We start from the raw sequence: 20901 nt of genomic DNA on the forward strand, positions 1-20901 counted from the left end.
AGTACCAGAGGTGGTATTCAGCAGGTTCTGACCAGTTCTGGAGAACCGGTAGCGGAAATTTTGAGTAGTTCGGTAGTAGTATTCTCTGCCTCCGGAGTCCCAGCTGATCGGGAAGAAATGGGGATTTTGCAGTAATCTTCCCCTGGAGTGGGGTGGGAATGGAGATTTTACAGTATCCTTCCCCTGCCCACCAAGCCATGCCATGCCACGCCCACCAAGCCAGGCCCACAGAACCGGTAGTAAAAAATGTTGAATCCCACCACTGCCCAGTACTGAGACTTATTTATTTAGAGCAAAAGTGTATATTTGTATACATGAATGGCCAGACAGCAGTGTAAATCTATGGTACATATCACAGTCAACTCATTTTCTCTCTTGATTTCCAGCCGGCCTCACCGAAAAAAAATAACACCATGGTGGATTACTACCAAGCACTCAACGTCCCACAAACTGCCTCCTCAAATGATATTAAAAAAGCGTAAGTAGCCCTTGCTTAGAGCTCCTTTTGCCTAGCTGTAAAGCTAAAACTACCTTCCATTTGTGTCGGGCTGCACAGTTACAGCTTTCATGACTTAAAGCCAATACACATCACTGTTTGTACTGTGTTTGTTGAAGGTGGTTGGAATTCAATACCTTTGGGAGAGTTCCAGTTTGGAGAAGACTGTACAGAAACTTGTCATTTCTAAACATTCTGAACTGAAAGCTTGAATATACACCAGGGGTGGGTTCTACTCACCTTTACTACCAGTTCGCAACGGGGCCGCATGCTCTTCTGCACATGTGCAGAAGCGTTCTGATCAGGGGAGGGTTCTACTTACCTTTAATACCGGTTTGCAGCGGGGCTGCGCACATGTGCTTGCTTTGCTCACACGCACGTGCGCTTTTCTGCACAAGCACAGAAGCTTCTGCACATGTGCAGAAGCGTTTTGATGATGTCAGGGTCGGTGGGCGGAGCCTCCCACTGGTTTTTCTACCGGTTCTATAGAACCAGTGCGAACCGGGGGCAACCCACCACTGATATACACCCATTTTGAATGTTTGACTGTGCACCCATTTCAACTGCGTAATAGGTATCTTTGAATTTTTTGGAAGTGTTTTGAGATTAAAATGGAGCTGTTTCAAGCTCAAACACTTTCAAAATGCTCTAAATGACCCATCGGATACATGAACTAGCACTCCGAATAAGGTGTAGTGTTTCAAACTCAAAACAATTCAGATTCAAAACAGTTTGTGCACTTACTGACACTTGGAGTGAGATGCACGGGAGGCTAATGTTTGACTTTTTGTGAGAATGCAGAGAATGCTTGGCTTGTAAGTGCCAAGAAACACTGTTTAGCCATACATATGAAATAATAAGAACAATGTGATTACCTTTTGTAGAGATTCTGCTTGTTGTATTGTAGTAGTAAGCACCCTTTAACAAATGTATACATTCAGATAAAGTGACAATTAAAATTGGTGTGATTATGAGCCATTAATTAGTACCTTCTGGGGAAGATTATTGTCAGACAGGCTTTTCAAATTTCATTTATTTGGCTGTCAATTGATGGTTATCACACTGTCTGAGATCAGAGATCTCACTGTTGGCTTAGCATGAAATGGTTTATCATAATCAGCTCTCTCCCCCTGGAACGTTCTAGGTACAGAAAAAATGCACTGAAATGGCACCCGGATAAGAACCCAGGGAACAAGGAACATGCTGAAAGAAAATTCAAGGAGATAGCAGAAGCATACGAGGTGTTGTCAGATGGTAAGAGATCAGGAACCTTCTATGTGCTCCATCTGGTTTTCAAGAGAGCTCTTCTCTGAATTACTTTACTTTAGGATGGCTTCTAGTTTTCCTTCCTTGTGTGACACAATAATCTACACATACACTGTCATTTATTATGTATTATTTTGCTGTGCAGCCCCCATCCTTTGATTTTTCTGCTCCTGAGATACCCACAGAGCTTTCCTTAGGTTTTCTGTCTACCCTTTGGCTCTTACTAAGAAAGAACCAGAAAGCAATATCAAGAAACTAAAAGTGATGTTGAATGTTAGCTTCTGACTACAGCCATTGGGTCTTAGTGTTGAAGGGTTGTAGAAAGGTTAGATACTCAGATGGAAATGTACAACTAGTGTAGTGAAAGGTGAATGTGCTTAAAATAGGAATTTTGACCCCTTCCACTGTCTTTGTTCCAGATTATAAACGTGACCTTTATGACCTCTATGGAGTTGAGGGTCTTCTAAATCTAAGTACAGGTAAGCATCCTATTCTGAATGATAATGGGAAAGAGGCCATATTCTCTGTGCATATATTGAAGTGTTTTGTGCATTAGTCATGGTGCTTGTCACACAATTAGCCTCTTATGGAACCTAGTCTTCCCCATGCCACCCTGTAAAGATGTGAGTTCATTTAGCACCGCAGGGCAATATCCATCCTGTACATGATATTCCATGTTTGCATCCAGGCAGTTTCTATTCTATCAAGATATAATTTGAATACATAGTTTCATGAACATTCCTCTGTTAAAAAGGCCAAACTGTTCAAAATGCAAGTTCAAATCTCACCAGACTCAAGGTTGACTCAGCCTTCCATCCTTTCAAAGGTAGGTGAAATGAGGACCCAGATTGTGGGGGCAATAAGCTGACTTTGTATAAATATACAAAAATATGAAGACTATTGCTTAACGCATTGTAAGCCGCCCTGAGTCTCCGGAGAAGGGCGGCATATAAATTAAAGCAAAAAAAAAAAAAAAAAATGAAGAGGGATTTAATATTTGACCAGTACTTCCACAATTGCTCCCTTTGTTTTTCTCCCCCCCCCCCCTCTGTGTGTGTGTGTGTGCAGGCACATGTGATGCCCTTATTTTACAGCATCCTAAAGATGCACTCCTTTGTAGTTAGGGTTTTTCTTCCCATCCTCCAATTCAGCATAGAATTCCCTCTGTGCTTATTCTGGCTCTGCTTGGAATCTGCTATGGGCAAAGGGATCATTCCCAGCCCCAGCTGTCTTTAGCAAATCATCTCCTTCCTTTCCTTACTTTGGGAAAGTTGGAATTTATAATGGGCAGGTATCTGATTTGTTTTCTGCAAGGAACGGGAGCATGCCCGAGCTCAACAGGGACCCCCGATCTGTTCACGTTTCGAGATGCGGATGAGGTCTTCAGAGAATTTTTTGAAGGACAAGATCCCTTCACTGAAATCCTTGGTAGGTACAGCAACTACATAGGGGGTGTGACATTGAAACCGGCTGTCTTGGAAATTGCACTTCTAGCTCAGTATTGTCATTGTTGATGGGCACCAACCAGATCACGCCCACCAAGCCACACCCACAGAACCGGTAGTAAAAAAAAAATTGAATTTCACCACAGATTAAAACATGACGATAAATCAAATGGGAGAGAATGCAGTGGCATTACTCCTTCGGTTATGTTCTTTTCCTAAAGAAAAGAAAAGGAGCAAAAATCCCTGCTTCTTCTCTACTGCAGGAAAAGGAGCCAGAAGAATGGCAGGAGAAGAATGGCTTCCCTTGTTGTATAAAGAAAGGGAGGGATTGTCTGCTGTTTTCCAAGTAGAGACACAGGAACAAGAGCAACAAAACCTCCAGGATTCGTATCGTTACAACACATGTCTTAGTGCCAATTCCAAAAACATGTAGCCATTGGAGCAACGAACATTTCTCATTACAGCATGGTTGCCCAAAGCTGTCAAAATCCATGGTTGTTGTTGTCACTGTTGTTATTCATAGTTCTATTAGTTAAAATAGTAGTTATTAAATTATTTTCATATAATAAATATGTGAGCATCAATTAACATTCTGAAACTTAATGAAGGGATCAATGAGCTGAAGAGTTCAGGGGGTCCTGGATACAGCCTATTATTTTGTAGAGTTTACAGTGAAGGTAGCACTAATAATCAAAATACAATACAAGTTGTTGTTTGCACATTAATGAAAAACAGAATAGATGGAATAGAATTTTTATTGGCCAAGCGTGATTGGACACACAAGGAATTTGTCTTGGTGCATATGCTGCTCTCAGTGTACATAAAATAAAAGATACATTCATCAAGAATCATAAGGTAAACACATGATAAGGTTAAAGATAAGCGACTTTCTATTGCAGCCAGCTACTAATAAAAAAATCCAAAAGGTGCCAAGTGCAGGAAATTACAACCACATTATTTCCAGCTGCCAATGTATCAAGTGCTAGATATAGAATACCATATATAGACATTATGTATTGCACTAAACCACACAAAAGATTATTAAGTAATATTTTGTGAATCCAAGGAATTATTTTGTAAATCATGTTGTGTGAACTCACTCAAATTCTAGTTTATTTCCTAGGGACCTAGACCATGTGTGAACATAGTCATGGTTTGGGGCCATTCCCAAATGGAAGCTCACCTGAATAGATTTTTTACAACCAACCTTATCTGGGGTTCTGTCAGGTCTCCGTTTAATTAACAGACATTCCAATGTTAGAAAGAGGCTTATTGTATTGCAAAGTATGTTGCAACTATTGTTATAGCACCTGCAAACAAGATCTTTGAAGTGTGATCTCATGCACTCTTGCAACAACTGGGCATTGCCCTATGATAGCTGAGCAACAAAAGCTTAGCGAAGGTGCCTTGCCTAGAAATTGTACTTACCTTTAGTATGTAAATTTAAAACCAGGTTTTTCGTTTAGTAGGCCACTAAAGTTCAACTTTCTATTATCAGAAATCTCTTTTCATGCAATGTATCTGTTAAAGAAAGTGCTAAAGAACGAGTACTGCAAGCCCTGAGGATTTTTTTTTCCAATGTGACTTCTCAATTTGTGCCAAATTGTGTAGGGTTTACTTTGCACAAACTGTATATGTGTTTCAGAACACGCCCAATATTCTTTAGAAGTTGTATGCTGCAGCTGTAGTTCAATTAAAAACAGACAAACTGCTGGGCCATTTGATTAACTTTTTGCCTCTACTGCTTGTGTGAATCCAGATAGCGACATGTCATCCAAATACAATAGTTCCAGATAGTCAAGAGCTGGAAAAAAGTGAACCTTTCTGGAAATATCCTTGATCAGTTCTTGCAAATATGGGAGTACCTCTCTTACAAAAGTCAACCTTCTGGATTCAAGGTTGTTAAATTTTGACATCGTCTATCATGAGTATTCTCCTTCTAAATAAAAAGTCCTCAAGAGGCATGTGGGAACCAAAAAGTTAGCATACAAAAAACCTGATACCTAATAGCTGAAACCTATTTTTTCCCCTTTCAGCATTGTTAATCACAACTTAATTTACTTTGAGTACAATATTTGATCTCCTTAACCGTAGGCTTTTTAATGTCCATATCTGAACCTCAAACCTTCATTGAAGGATGCATTTTATAAATAACAACTTACATTATCTGTTCAAGCTTATTTAATATAATTGTAAATTTCTATTATTTATATATCACCCAGAATCTTTGCGAGTTGGATGGAATACAGCAGCCGTAGCAATAGTATAAATCTACTCCGTGAAACAACCACATCTACCATGTCCTCATGATACCTTTAATTTACTAATCTCTTTTTTTCTTTCTTTCCAGAAGACTTTTCATCGTATACTGATGTACCTGGAGGAATATCTACCTGGACCATGCCAGGAAGTGCTACTTTCTCCTATTGCTCCTATAATGCTCCAGGCCAGACAGGTAAGGCTCTGCATTCCCCCTTCCCTTGCTTTCTCAAATAGCAGAATAGTCTTTGTGCCCCAGTTGTTGTGTATAATAATTGCACAATTTTCAGAAGCCATCATTGGAGGATGGGTTCTTATATTGCACCAGGCTAGAGTTTGCTCAACATGGTTTGTGGGATAATTTATAGCTGATTGAGTTTATACATCACACTAATTCACTTCAAAACCTATGACTTCAAAACCACAATGGCTGGGTTCATATAATATGCTGAGTCAAGGCTGAGAAACCACATTATAACTTTGAAAACTAGTTTCTGCTTTTTTAAAGTTTGGTCTGGCTCCATCTACTCTTAGGGACTTGTCGTATTTTTCAAATGCCTGAGTTTCTCAAATAAATTAAATTAATAAATAAATCTAATTCCCCCATTACATTTGTATTCCTCTTTGTCTTGTTCCTCATTTAACAAAATATATTTCCCATTGACTTGGGAAAACTTCTATTATCTCTTAGGGGATTATTCAACATATTTATTAATGACCTAGATGAAGGGATTGATGAATTAATCAGGTTATGGAGAATAAAAAAGTGAGAGGCTTGGGCAACACCCCAAATGACAAAACAAGATTGCAATCTAATCTGGACAGGTTGGAAGACAGAGCTGAGAGAAGTAAGATGTCGTTTAATAGAAAGAACTGTAAAGTGTTACATTTAGGAGGGGAAATGTAGGGTACACCTACAGGATGGTTATGAAACACTACATTTAACAACTTGGGTATGATTACCGACAATAAACTGAACATGAATCAAAAATATGAAGTGTCTGTTAGCTGGGCTAACATAGTTCTGAAGTACATCAGAAGATACATCATATCAAAGACAGGTAAAGTCATTACCCCTCGGTACTCTATTCAGACACACATGGAAAAACTGTGTGAGATTCTAGGCACCACATTTCCAGAAGATTTAAGCAGATAAGAGAAAGTTCAAAGGAGGGTAGCAAGGATGATCCAGGGAACTGATGACTAATGAGGATAAGCTGAAGAAACTTAAGATGTTCAACCTGCAGAAAAGACCAAACAGAGTCATTATGACTGTTAAGGATATTGTTGTTGTGTTACCAACCAGCAGAGTGTAGAGCACAGAGAAACGTTGCTGAGAGCAATGAATAAGAGATGTGCAAACTGGTTTATCAAAAGTTTACTTTATAGTGAAAAAACAATCTCATAGTCTTTAAATCAATCCAAGTCTTTGCCAGTTAAATCAGTCCAGTGATACAAAATACTTCTTACCACACAAACAGTAGTTGGTTAGAATAACAAACTCACTCTGGTTCACAAACCACGATGGTAGCAGATCCATCCAACAATGATAGCACAATGGTAGCAACTCCACACACTATGGTAGCATATCATCAACTGAATACGTTACAGTACCTTTCTTAAATACGTTTACAACTAGTGATTATCTAATTACAGCATGACTCAGCATTACAATGAATCAGCAGGAAAACTTTAAAGTCACACAATACATATTCATGTTAAAGTCACAGAACACATATATTGCCTGGACAACTTGTTAGGCTCAAATCATATCCTAACAATGACCATATTCAGGTACATAAAGAAAAGATAAACAAAAACATTTTCCAGGGCCCAAAAAGCTAGGACCAGAAATAACAAATAAAAAGTGCAACTATCTACATTTTGTTTAGGTATATTTCATTTAAAAATATTTTTAGTAATAAGAGTGAAACAGTTTATCTTTGGAGGCCATAGGTTCTCCAGCTCTGAAGATTTTTAAGAAGAGGCTGGGCTGGATGGTTTAATTGGTTTTCCTGCACTTTGCAGAGGACTGGACTAGATGATGTTTATGGTGCCATCGTGACAATTCTGTGATTCTATATCTTCTATCTCGTTGTCTGTTTCTGTCTCTCTCCTCAGCAATAGATGTTCACTTTCCTCCTCCGCCGCCTCCTCCTTCTCCTCTTTTTCCCTTTTTAGATTTCTATACTACTTTTGGCCCTGGTGCTGAATTGGGAATAGGATTTCGCTCCATCTCCACTTCTACAAAATATGTCAATGGCAAACGGATAACCACCAAGAGGTGAGGTGATGAGGATGACCCTGTAATTCTTGGGATAGCTTGTTCCCTCAATCATTTCCACTAAAGCTAAGGAACTTTTCCAAAAAAAAAAAAAAAAAAAAATAGTAGTAGTAATAATGATAGAGATTAGAAGCACCAAAATACTTCCTCCTCACAGGTAAGACATTAATACTACTGTTTAACTTCAAGCTGCTTTCTTCCGAAAGATCACTACTTTTCTGGGTTTCAGCAGGTTCTGACCAGTTCTGGAGAACCGGTAGTGGAAATTTTGAGTAGTTCGGAGAACCGGTAGTAAAAATTCTGACTGGCTCTGCCCCTATCTATTCTCTGCCTCCCAAGTCCCAGCTGATCGGGAGGAAATGGGGATTTTGCAGTATCCTTCCCCTGGAGTGGGAAGGCAATGGAGATTTTACAGTATCCTTCCTCTGCCATGCCCACCAAGCCACGCCCACCACACCACACCACGCCCACCACGCCACACCCACAGAACCAGTAGTAAAAAATTTTGAAACCCACCACTGCCATATTCCCATATCTTTTTTAAAATTATATTTTTTGTAAAAAAAAATGAAGTTATCCAGGAAGCTTTTGTAAATGAATATTCTCTCCCACTGCAACTTATCTTCTTTTAGTTTGTTTGAAGATTTCTGGATGTTGATCTGTTTATCTGTTCATGGCCAAAAGGAGGCCTTCAGATGTTTAGTTTTATCCTTGCTCATTTTCATCTTCTTCAGGAACAGATGCATAGAACTTTACTATTTATTATATTCTTTTCTCACGGTCAAATTATTTGTTTAGATTAAAGTTTATCCATTAATTCTTGGAAATTTTATATAGATGTAAGCTATAGACAGGAATTAAAACCTATTTATATGTGATCATGAATATATTAAAGCCATATACACTGGGCCACATTACTATAGCAAAGTCAAACTAATAAGCTGAACACTTCTGAAGAATGTGATGTATTGGCTGATAGTTCGTAGGTGGAGAAAGCTACAGATGAAATCATCAATGTTGCTCCTTTCAGGGACAGACCCGGGGGTGGGGGGGGAAGCTTGTGCTAATTGGCCCAAATATTCTGGGGTTGACGTTTTAGTTCCTACAAAAGAGGAAACTGGGCTGTTTTGCAGGATTCTTGAGCATGGACAGGAAAAAGTAGAAATCGATGAGAATGGTTTGCTCAAAGTGGAAGAAGTACAAGGTAAGATATCTGATCTGGAGAAAACCATGAAATATATATGTATTAGGAGGGAAGATGAAAGGGTTTTGGCTCAAATACTTGCAACAGAGGAAATGAAGTTACATAACTCACTCCAGTCAAGGAAATTTGTGGAGACAAGAGGGTACGTCACCTCATTATCCAGTGGCACCTATGCAAGCACTAGACTAGAAGTGGGCCACATTCTAATCTCTTGGGGCTCCATGTTCTCCTGCCTTTCTCTCTCTGGATCATATTATTTGTCACATTTTCATATCCCTGCCTGAATCTGCACCCACCCACCCACCCACCCACCCACACGGCTCATTCCTCATATTTCCCCCACATACTGGAAGAGTAGGAAATGTTGAAGTCCAACAGACTTGAAAACCATAGGTTACACATTTCTGGATTAGACTGCCATGAGCCAGCTTTCCTTTATACATTTCTTTCTTGCACCAGCATCAGGACATCCTGTGACGGGAGGTGTATCCTTCCCACTTGTTCTAAAGACAGGGTTTAGGATTTTTCACACCTGGCTTCTTGTGGGAAGAGAGAGTCCCTAGTTTCTGTTCCTACCCAGCTCTGAATAGTATATTTATTTGCAAGGTAGGCCAGCCTTCAATGTTGTTCAGCCAAACTACCTGACTCTAGTTTCTTCCCCAAACCCCTAAAACTTTAACCTTAAACTGTCTACTGTTGACGTCACCCCATTCCTAAGAGGTCTGTAAGGGGCGTGCATAAGTGCACCAGCGTGCCTACTGTCCCTGTCCTAATATTCTTTTTTACTCTTTTCATGTATTCAAATTATTTTATTATTTATTTATTTATTTATTAAGCTTATATGTTATATGTAAATTATGTTTATACTTTTACCTGTTATCTTATATATGCTTGACAAATAAAACTTATGATTATGATTATAGAGTAGATGGACAGGCTAGGAAAAGGAATCTCAATCTTTCACATTTTTATACAAATGCTATTTCTGCAACTCCATATGGCTCAGGAAATCCTTTTTTCCCATTTAATATTGTAATGTGGAGTCAGTGTTGGGGGGGGGAAGGCTTCCTGAGCCACATAGGGTAAAATTGAAGGGAATATGAAGGCATATTGTTCTTTGCACCCGTTTCTTTCTTTCAGATCCCAGCAGCAACTTGACAGCCACAATTGAACCTATCCAGCAGGAGCAACCTGAGGTCTTGAGCTCTGCAGCAGACATCTGGGCTCTACCACGATCGCAGAGTGCTGACTTCTCTTATGCCTACCCTAGCAACGAAGACAAACAATTGCATCGGGCCATGGCCTATAGTCTGTCTGAAATGGAGAACGTGGGGCAGTACTTAGCACTTTCCCAGGGCTCCAAGAAGAGACGGAGTACCACTCGGCGACCACACACAAGAACTCTGGGACCCAGTGAAGAAGTGGCATCTGCTCCATTGGCCATCAGAGCCAAGAGTCCAGGTGCAGGAGACAACATTGAGAAACAGAGGAAACACAAGCCACCTGAAGTGCCAAAAGTAGAAATCATTGTTGAGGTACCAAAGAGCCCAACAGTGAAAGACCGCGCTGCCTCTAATGACGTGCAGTATGTCTTTCCTGAAATTGTTCCTTCCCGCAGAGAGAGGGAATCAATCATGTGCGCCATTCTCTGAATTCAAGAATGCAGGAGGGGAACAACCTATGTCCATTAAAGGTAACAATCTGGCTATTGGTCTCCATAATCGCATTATTCCCTGGAGACGTTCTCCAGATGTTCCTCTGCTAAGGTCCTTCTAATTGGGAGCTAGAAGAAATGTCTAAGATCAGTGAAATGTATAAATTTAATCCGCATAATTTGTCCACAACATAAAATTTAGCATTTCACAGTGTACATATCTAAAGAATTCTCAAAGAAAATGTTTTAGAGGGAATTAAGTTAAATCATGGAAGAGTCTGGTTTTCTGAAAAATTCCTTTAAAATAAAAAAAATAGACCCAACACCCTTCTGCTGGATGAAACCAAAAGCCTGCTGTATCCAGCTTTTTAATCTCCCCTCAATCTATAAAGAAGAGGCATAATTCCCAGGTATTAGCATTTACCCCAAAGTACATTTTCCACCAATATTTTAAATGAACAGGTTGCTTTAGAACCGCAGAGAATATGGTAGTGAAAGTGGGCAATCAGTTTTCTGTTTGATGATCCTTTTGCAGAGGTCTTAAATTCAGGGTTACCATCTTTTTTCATGTAAATTCTGTAATTAAATGATGGTGCAGAAGGTGTGCCTGTGACTGGAAACGGGCTGAATAAAAATTCAATGAAACTAGCTGAGGTAGCGTCTGGCCTTCCACCATCAAATTCTTTCACAAATAAGTATTGACAGAGTTTATGGACCACACAGACAGCAAGTGTACAACTGGGCACAGTTCTGCTTTTTTAAATAGTTGGTTGAAAAGGAATAAATTAAGGTATGATACTGTAACTATGCACGTTGAACCTGTTCTACGCAATCATTGAAAATGCAGACACTTTTTTTTTTTTTTTTGCTTTAATTTATAGGCCGCCCTTCTCCGGAGACTCAGGGCAGCTTACAATGCATTAAGCAATAGCCTTCATACTTTTGTATATTTATACAAAGTCAGCTTATTGCCCCCACAATCTGGGTCCTCATTTCACCTACCTTTGAAAGGATGGAAGGCTGAGTCAACCTTGAGCCTGGTGAGATTCGAACTTGCAGTAATTGCAAGCAGCAGATGTTAATAACAGTGCTTTAGTCCACTGTACTACAGACTCTTGCTAGTCATTCTAGAAACATACAGGATGAATACGGTACTTTCAAATCCTTGTATATAAGAAATTCCACTGTAGAACATAAGGTATAACTGTAGATGTGGACTAAAAACAAACCAAAAAAATCTGTGTAAACTACCAAGTATGGTTTCTATTGTGCTATGCACTATAAAGGAGAAATCTGATATTTTATCCATCTGCTTGAAAGAAGGCAATAGCAAACCATTTCCATATTATCAAAAACCCAGAAGTTGAACTCACCTTCAGGAAATTTTTACTTTTTATCCACTTATAAGACACACCATAGTTTATTTAGAAAAGGACCATAATTAAGGGCCAAGAACATTTAATTGCTCCTATAACTGTTTCAGAGAGATTGTTCTAAAAAATAAAAAGAGGCATGTATGTTTATATGCTACTGAACTTCACATTCTTTTACTAGGTACATGGAAAAATTGTCAGTGATACAAAACTTGACCCTGTACATGTGCAATTACTTTTCCATTCAAATTATTAATTCAAAGGAAGGTTGTCCCTATTGACATATGATACATTGGGCCAGTGAAAGATATATCTGATGAATGATACTTAATTTCTGTATTCCATTATATTCTGGAATTAAAAAAAAAACACTATGAAGGCAGTAGTCCAACATACTTGATAATTTCTAATTATCTGCAGTAACCAACAAAGCAATTGTGCACTGTGAGTGATCTATAATTTATATGAGACTTTCCAATTGTCTCAACATGCAGGCCAGACTGCTGATTGAATATAGCACAATTGACACAATTGACATGTGAAGCCATAGCTGGATTCACGCAACACATTAAACTGTCAACCACCAAATTATCTTATAGCTCTGTAAATCCAGGCACTTTTTTTTCCCTCAGCTCTCCAGATATCTGGGGCATCACAATTTAGTCCTTCTATTGCTGATTTCAATCTTTCTGCTGCACAAGCTCCCCATTTTTTTAAAAAAAACCTTTTAAGATTGGGAACTCTGACGTGTTTGGTCTGACAATACTATCATCAGTAAGAATCAGTTTGGTGTTCTGGTGAAAATGCTGTCTTAGAAACCAGTAAACTGACTTCTATCTACTCCCATCTCAGGTAGGAAAGCCATCACTCATCACTCTCTCTAGCTCAACCCACCTCACACAGTTGTAGTGGTGGAGGGGGAAAAAGAGGAGGAAGGATTATGAGGTATGGTTGTCACTTTGAGTTGTATGTGGAAAAAAAAAAGACAGGATAAAAATTTAAAAACCCAACAACAGTAACAGCAGCAGCAGCAACCCAAAAAGGCAAGTCACTGTTGCCGATTTCTGCCATCCAATCTACCACTGTATTTATATACTATGCAAATAGACCTGCAGGTTTTCCCCCAACTCTATTTATATATTCATAAGATAAAATCTTTAAGGAAAAAGCTTAAGGACTCTGTCAGACTATCTTAAAAATGTCAGTCTCTTGATTATTCTGCAGGGCTGTTTTGAGTGCAAGGGTGCTATAAACACCACCCTAAATCCTTCTTCCTATTCCTACTTAAGATTCTTGATGAACGTATCTTTTCTTTTATGTACCCTGAGAGCAGGGGTAAAATCCAATTTTTTTTCTTACCGGTTCTGTGGGCGTGGCTTGTTGGGCATGGCAGGGGAAGGATTTTGCAAAATCTCCATTCCCTCCCCTCCTGGGGGAAGGATATTGCAAAATCCCCATTCGCACCCCATTCTGGGGCCAGCCAGAGGTGGTATTTGCCGGTTCTCCGAACTACTCAAAATTTCTACTACCGGTTCTCCAGAACCTGTTAGAACCTGATGGATTTCACCCCTGCATTGTACCTATTATTTCATATGTACGGCTAAACAGTGTTTCTTGGCACTTACAAGCCAAATTCTCTGCATGCTCACAAAAAGTCAAACATTAGCAGAGCATATGCACCAAGACAAATTCCTTGGCCAATAAAAAATTCCATTCCATTCCATTCCATTCAGTCCTGGGCAGCAAAAAAAATCGGGGTGGGGGAAGAGAAAAGCTAAAATTGAGATCCGCGGCCGCATCTCATCCATTTGAAAAATAAAAAATAAGAGAGGGAGGGGAGGCATCTAATCAAATCTTGACAAGCGGGCAGACGCTTCAATTGTGTCCCCCCCCCGCAAAAAAAAAAAAAAAAAAAAGCCACGGCGGCTTCTGGCTGCAAATGCTTAGACACAGTGATGCAGCAAGGATGCACCGCGTGCGGCGCTAGGTGGGGCTCCGCGTGCCCAGCCCGGAGAGGGAATCTTAACCCAGCTGTTGTCTGGATCGGGTTGCCTTTACCTCACCAGTTCAAAGGGCGACGCTCTGACGTTACAATGGGACTGCGCGCGTTCTATTGGTGGCGGACCCCGCCAATCGTCGGGCGGGCCCAGGCAGGAGCCGGCCTCCCTTCTCACTCACTTGACAGCAGCAGAGCGACCGAGGCCGGAGCGTAGGGGAAAGAAAAGGGGGGGGAAAAAAAAAAACCCGCGTTGGGCCGCGCGTAAGAGCTGCTCGTGGCCATGGTGGAATCCGGACGGAGCCTCCTCCGGTGGTAAGGTGCGTCCCCGGCGTTGGGTGAAAGATGGCTTTAGCAACCCGTTGCATCCCTTTCCCCCACCACTCCCGCACGGTTCGCCGTGCGGTAGCATTAGACGGGGCGCCGTCGGGACCTTAGCGGCACGGAGACCCCTGGAAATGCAGATCTGCCCCCTCCCCAAGATAGGAATGCAATCGCAGCAGCAGCCATCCGTCAATGGATCGGGGGAAACAGTGACTCCTACTTGCAAATCTATTGGCGATGTGAATCCAACCCCCCCCCCCCCCCCAAATTACAGATTCTTGGTGACTGAAATGATGACTCGCCTTCCTCCCTTTTCGGAACAAGTAGTGTTAGGGATGGCTCGATTCGGCCCCATTCGATGTGCGCGCCCAGGGGATGGTTACTATTCCCGGTGCACTAAAACGGAGGACGAGGAGCGTACGTACTAAAGGGGACAGGCAAGACAGACGGCGCCTGGGTTTTGCATTGATCTCCAAATGCATAGATAAGAAACCTCGCCAGCCCTAAAAGTCAACGCTGGGATGGTTGTTTATTTTGCCACCCGGACAATGGGGTGCACGGCGCCCGGCCTGGTTAGCGCGGAGATTCCATTTAGAATCCATTAGAATCCTCGAGAAGCTGAAACGCGATCCGCCTCTAAGGCCGGATGTCGTCTCTCGGTCCGCTGAAGCAAACGAAAACAAAACAAAAACAGAGCGAGATCCGCAACTGCCCCCCCCCCCTCTTTTTTTTTTTTTGGTAGCAAAATATGCATTTGTCACGAGGGAAAACGATGCCAGTTCCCCGCGGGAGAGCGCAGGCAGAGCGGGCTCTTTCCCGACTCCGAACGCAGCAGGTTGCTACTCCGTGTTGTAAAGTGGCCTGAGCACGATGGAGCTGCTGAGGAGTATTGGGGTTTTTTTAAAAACAACAACAACACATCCCTGAAGAGTTAATTAGAAAAATTATCTGGGAGGAATTGGAAAGACGGGCCATGTTTAACATGATTTAGGCTTGGTGAGATTGGTAGAAGGATTCAATTTCCAGAATAGTAATCTGATAAAATTTGCCTAGATCATGATGACTGGTGAAAAATGACATTTTAAAATTGATATCCCATGGAGTGGTGTTATTATCATGCCTTTCTGAGAAGGCAAGGTTAGAAAAACTGACAGTTCAGTATTTCCACATATTTGAGCCTGGGAAACCATTCTTGGAGCAAAGTTGTTTAGGTTTAGGTTTATTAAATTTGTATATCGCCCTTCTCCCGAAGGACTCAGGGCGGTGAACAGCCAAAATTAAAATACATACAATATAAAAATTAAGATGAATTAAAACAGAATTAAATCAAATTGGCTTCCCAAAATTTAAAACGCTTCGCCCATAAAATAACCCATTAAAATTTTAAGCCAGCCCGGTTTGCTGAAATAGGAAGGTCTTCAAAATATGTGTCCAGCATGTCATTAGAACTAAAATATCCATGGACAGAGAGAAGACAGATCCTAATAGCATTTCTTTGCACACTGCAGGGAACTGGTCATGAGTTTTGAAGCTCCAATTTAATTAGAGTGGACCACTGGTGTGTGTGTGTGTGTGTGTGTGTGTGTGTGAGGAGGCATCATCAAGAATTTTTAACGCAAAGGGATGCTGAAGGAGCAATGAAGGATGGGATTGTTTCTGCTTCTTTTCCAGAGGAGGAAGTCCCCTTTCTGTTGTTGAAGCTGTTTCTGCCTCTGTTACTTCATCACAACAGAGACAAGAAGGTAAGGAAGGAAGCAAAATTGTTGGGAAAGATTGCTTGGTTATTGATTACCATCAGATAACAAAAGACTTCTACATCTTTATATGTCATGGGAAAGAAAAGAATCACATTCCTTTTCCCCCTAGATCAGTGTTTCTCAACCTTGGTAGCTTGAAGATGGGTGGACTTCAACTCCCAGAATCCCCCAGCCAGCAGTGCTGGCTGGGGGATTCTGGGAGTTGAAGTCCACCCATCTTCAAGCTACCAAGGTTGAGAAACACTGCCCTAGATAGTTAAAAATTCTGGAGTGCAATCTGCTTTAAACTATTCTGAGGCAGAGTGAATGCAAAATCTAGGGTTAGTCGGAAATGCTGGGATTATTTTTGCTTGATGCCCGCATCTATTCTATCTTTGCTTATTTTGTTGAACAGACATTGATGGAAGAGGTGGAAATCATACAGGAAATACCAGCAAAGAGGAAAATTGTGTCGAATGTATTAACAAAGATGCAAATGAACTAACTCTAGTCATTTTGTTTAGTTCAGGAGATCATCTTAGTACAGGGCTCCTCAAACTTGGCAGCTTTAAGACTTGTGGGATTCAACTCCCAGAATTCTCCAGCCAGCTAAATTAAGCTGGCTGGAAAATACTGGGAGTTGAAGTCCACAAGACTTAAAGCTGCCAAGTTTGAAGGCCTCTATCTTAGTATCTTGTACTGCAAGGAGTATGAAGTGAATATTTTGAATTCAGGAGCAATCAGTTGAGTCCATATGACACTTCCTTGTAGGGTGTAACTCCTTTGCAGTCTTCTGATTGCAAGTTTGAATGATGAGGCTAGAAAGTCTAAACTGAGCTGAACTTCAGAACAAAACTGCAACGTTGCTGGATCAATTGAGGTTGTTCTCATTTAGCGACCACAATTGGGACCTGCAACTTGGTTGGCAAACAAACACAGCAGTTGCTAAGTGAAACTGCAACTGTGCTTATAACCTTCAACTTTCCTTGGCTATACAGACCTGCGGAAGGCCATAAATATGAGGACTGGTCTTCAAATTACTTTTTCATCACTGCAAATGGTTGCTAAATGAGGCGGTTGCTAAACAAGGGCAACCTGTATTCTCCTCCCAAAAGCAAGTTTGGTCTAGTATTGTCAGAGCAGCTGTTCTTGCTCTTCCTGCAACCTTCTATCTCTTAAAGATCTAGGCATACTTCTCATGACTTTATGGACACATCCAGGTAGTAATTTCTTCCAGGGGTTTTGACTTCCCAATTTAGCCTGCAGACCTGGGATTTCCTGAATGCTTTCTATCCCAAGTATTAAATAGGCCCAGCCCTGCTTACTTCCCAAGGTCAGCCAGGTGCTGCCATCTGTTGAGACATAATAATTGTTAAACTACTTAATGATACTTAATGCAGAAGATCTGCGCCAACAGCAGCCTTTGAGTGCTGGAGACTCGGTCATCTTGGGTGCTTCCCTGTTCTGCCTTTGAATTGGAGTGGGTCACAGTGAGATCTGGGATTCCCATCTCTGAGACCCAGGGCAAAATTTGACTGGGAAATGTGGGTGATTTTTTTGAAAGGAACTCCCCATTAGTTGAGGCAATTCTGTGGAGTAGATGGCAGTGGCTGAAGTAAACAGAAGCAGTTCCCCAGATGGTGCTAGGTAACCCCATGTTGTTGGGTGTCAAGGAGTAAATGATTGTGTGTCTGAATTGAGCTCAAGGGGCCAAATTGCAGGTAGAAAGACCAGGTGCTAAATACAGGCACTTGTATGTGCTTCCAGAGGGATCAGAGAAGATTGTTATAGGAACCGAGTCCCAAAGATAGTTTTAGAACCTGATGCGGGCCAAGTAGAACCATTCAAAAATCCTCTGTGATATATCGTATTTTTCGGACTATAAGACACACTTTTTTGTCTCCCAAAAGAGAGTGAAAATGTCTGTGCGTCTTATAGACTGAATATTGCTGAAGCCCTGCCCACCCGCCGGCCATTTTTTGGCCTCCACATGCCCTGTTTTGGGGCCTTTTTCATGCCTTTTTCGGGGCCTTTTTTCAGCCCATTTTTGAGGCTTTTTTCATTCATTTAGTGACTTCAACATTACAACAGTACTGAAACAAGTGACTTATGACTGCTTTTCACACTTATGAACTGTTGCTGTATCCCCCTAGTCACATGATCAAAATTAAGATGCTTGGCAACTGGTTCATATTTATGATGTTTGCAGTGTCCCAGGATCATGGGATCACCTTTTGCAACCTTCTGACAAGCAACGTCAATGGAGAAGCCAGATTCATTTAACAATTGTGTTACTAACTTAGCAACTGCAGTGATTCACTTAACAACTGAGGCAAGAAAGGTCATAACATGAGACAAAATTCACTTAACAAATGCCTCACTTAGCAACAGAAACTTTGGGCTCAGTTGTGGTCGTAAGTCGAGGACTGCCTGTATTAATTTGCACAGGTTTGTCAGAGCCATTTCCTCTGCAAATTAGGGCTGATCTGCACTTCCTCCTTGCCGCAGCACAAGGCCAACCACCTGTTATTTAAGGAGGGCAAGACAGGTGATGTGGTCTCAGCCTTCCCCTTAGGGGAAATCTTTTCTCCACGTCAGAAGTAGTCAGAAGTCCTCTTCTGCTCATGTGAGCTCAACAATCAAGCCTACCTGCTGGGCTTCCTACTGTCCTACACAAATCCCTCCATTCCTGTTGGTATACCCCCAGCCCACCCTTCCTTCCCCGCTCTCTGCTTTCTAGGCTGCCTGCTTTAGAAGACTGATTGATGGCTCAACTGTGTTTTTCCCCTTCTTTGACCTTATGGAAATTGACAAGAGTTCTACCAAGTTTCCCTTTCTAGGGAAAGGAAGAACTGAAAAATTATGGTATTTGTTCCGTCTAATGATACTAATGATACAGGTTTCAAGTACCTGAAGCAGGGGTGAAATCTAAAATTTTTCCCTACCAGTTCTGTGGGCGCGGCTTGGTGGGCGTGGCAGGGGAAGGATACTGCAAAATCTCCATTCCCACCCCACTCTGGGGCCAGCCAGAGGGGATATTTGCCGGTTCTCCAAACTACTCAAAATTTCCGCTACCGGTTCTCCAGAACCTGTCAGAACCTGCTGGATTTCACCCCTCACCTGAAGGCTGCAGGGTGGAAAAACCCCATTTTTTTAAAAAAAAGGAGGAAGCGTTACATTAACCAGGGGCAGAGTTCTATATTTTTCCTTTAGGAAAGCAACAACTTTTAGGCTTCTGTAGTTGAAGATACCATGTTATCCTCTCCCTAAACCATTAATCCCTTGTAAAATAGATTTTGGCCCTATAAGAAATAATGTTTCTTTCCTTTTACTGGCCAGATCCAGATGGCATGAGAAGGGATATAGGAAATTAGTTGGCTCAGGTTTGGTTTCATTGATGCATTTATGGTGGTGTATGTGAAATGGTTACTTTCGAGTGTATGTAATGTATTCAGTGAACTTCAGCTCTATAGATATGTATGGCTGATATAGGCAGTTGAATAAAGGTAGTCCCTGACTTACAATCACAATTGAGCCCAAAATTTATATTGCTAAACGAAACAGTTAATTTTGCCCCATTTTACTACCTTTCTTACCACAGCTGTTAAATGAACCACTGCAGGTGTTAAGTTACTAACACGGTTGTTAAGTGAATCTGGCTTCTACCTTGACTTTGCTTGACAGAAGGTCACAAAAGGTGATCACATGATCCTGGGACACTGCAATCGTCATAAATATGAGTCAATTGCAGGGTGGATTTGATTTAAATCGAGTTGATTTAAATCACAATTTAAATCATGATTTAAATCACTAGTAAAAAGGCTTGATTTAAATCAACTCGATTTAAATCATAATTTTTAAAGAGCAACTGTCATCTCTGCTACTCCTTTGACCCACTGTTGACTCACTGATAGTCCCAGTGTTGCAGAATATACAGCCTCATGCTACATAACTAAGCTCCATTTCATGCTGAATAAACTAAATTATTTATGTATCTTAAATAGAAAACTATCTTACGATAGATTTTTACCCCAAAAGTTTTTTATTAAAATAAATCCGATAAAAATTAAAAAAAATCCGATTTAAATCAAAAAAATCTGATTTTTTTTATTTTTTTGAAAAAATCATTGATTTTTATCCACCCTGGTCAATTGCCAAGTGTCTGAATTTTGATCACATGACCATGGAGATACTGCAACGGTTATAAATGTGAAAAATGGTGACAATGGTCATAACTTTTTTCAATGACGTTGTGACTTTGAACGGTCACTAAATGAACTGTTGTAAGTCAAGGACTACTTGTGTTCAGCATGGGCTGTATCTGAACCACTGAGTCTTCTGAAAGGCTTCACGGGTCATCTGGTGACTCTGGGCCATCACCCCAAAATGGCGTGGCTGACATTTCAAAACTTTCATAGCAGTTCTGAGGGTGGGGAGTGGAATATACTTGCTTTGCCCTTTAAAGCCACCCCTGAGCCATAAACTGCTTTTCAGCTACTGGGTGAGTTTTATCAGGATAATGGAAACCGTCGGCATGCCAGAGGCAAACTATTCTCATTCCCAAGTTGGGGACTCCTGTCCTCTTGTATCTCATCCTCTTATTTCACATGGGACAAGTCATTCACTTTTGAGGCGTCTGTTTGATTCTACTTATAATGTGAAAGGAAGTGAAAGAGAAACATCAATATAGACTTATCTATATATAAACTTATCTCAGATACATAGGTTTCATTTTTACTTTGCAAATGGTCGAACTATTTTCTTTTTAAATAAAGCTTCCTGTGAAAATAGCTAAATATTGCTGGCTGATTTAATGGTTTTGGAACTGATCCATTGGCCTGTGTCGTCTTCTCCATATCTGGTC

The 20901-nt window shown here is 40.9% G+C and overlaps 2 protein-coding genes across 6 annotated transcripts in view; both read left to right on the forward strand.

The window, feature by feature from the left end:
- The first annotated feature begins 413 nt into the window (after nt 1-413).
- On the forward strand, nt 414-10606 carry LOC139327351 (dnaJ homolog subfamily B member 6-like). The gene is made up of 8 exons (XM_070957157.1): nt 414-478; nt 1641-1750; nt 2182-2241; nt 3077-3190; nt 5558-5662; nt 7648-7750; nt 8884-8954; nt 10095-10606. Exons 1-8 carry the CDS (start codon nt 414-416, stop codon nt 10604-10606), a joined length of 1140 nt encoding a protein of 379 aa, XP_070813258.1.
- Nucleotides 10607-14124: 3518 nt separating this feature from the next.
- DNAJB2 (DnaJ heat shock protein family (Hsp40) member B2) overlaps nt 14125-20901 on the forward strand; it is a 32687-nt gene continuing 25910 nt past the window's right edge. For 2 of the 5 annotated variants that reach the window (XR_011601330.1, XM_070956537.1), the window contains exons 1-2: nt 14135-14297; nt 15973-16043. The gene's annotated coding sequence lies outside the window, so the exon portion shown is untranslated. Of the gene's footprint in view, nt 14298-15972; nt 16044-20901 lie in introns of all 5 variants that reach the window. The other 3 variants (XM_070956494.1, XM_070956486.1, XM_070956557.1) reach the window with 3 other exon arrangements.

This window comes from Pituophis catenifer, unplaced genomic scaffold, assembly GCF_029215685.1.
Source record: "Pituophis catenifer annectens isolate HBS135680 unplaced genomic scaffold, rPitCat1.0.hap2 SCAF_1, whole genome shotgun sequence".
Lineage (NCBI taxonomy): Eukaryota > Metazoa > Chordata > Lepidosauria > Squamata > Colubridae > Pituophis > Pituophis catenifer.

Bases quoted from the DNA above. Each gene is read 5' to 3' on its own strand.
- LOC139327351 (XM_070957157.1), top strand. From the start codon at position 414: ATGGTGGATTACTACCAAGCACTCAACGTCCCACAAACTGCCTCCTCA. The intron at 2,242-3,076 runs GTAAGCATCCTA...GTTTTCTGCAAG, and splicing joins TCTTCTAAATCTAAGTACAG to GAACGGGAGCATGCCCGAGC. The intron at 3,191-5,557 runs GTAGGTACAGCA...CTTTCTTTCCAG, and splicing joins TCCCTTCACTGAAATCCTTG to AAGACTTTTCATCGTATACT.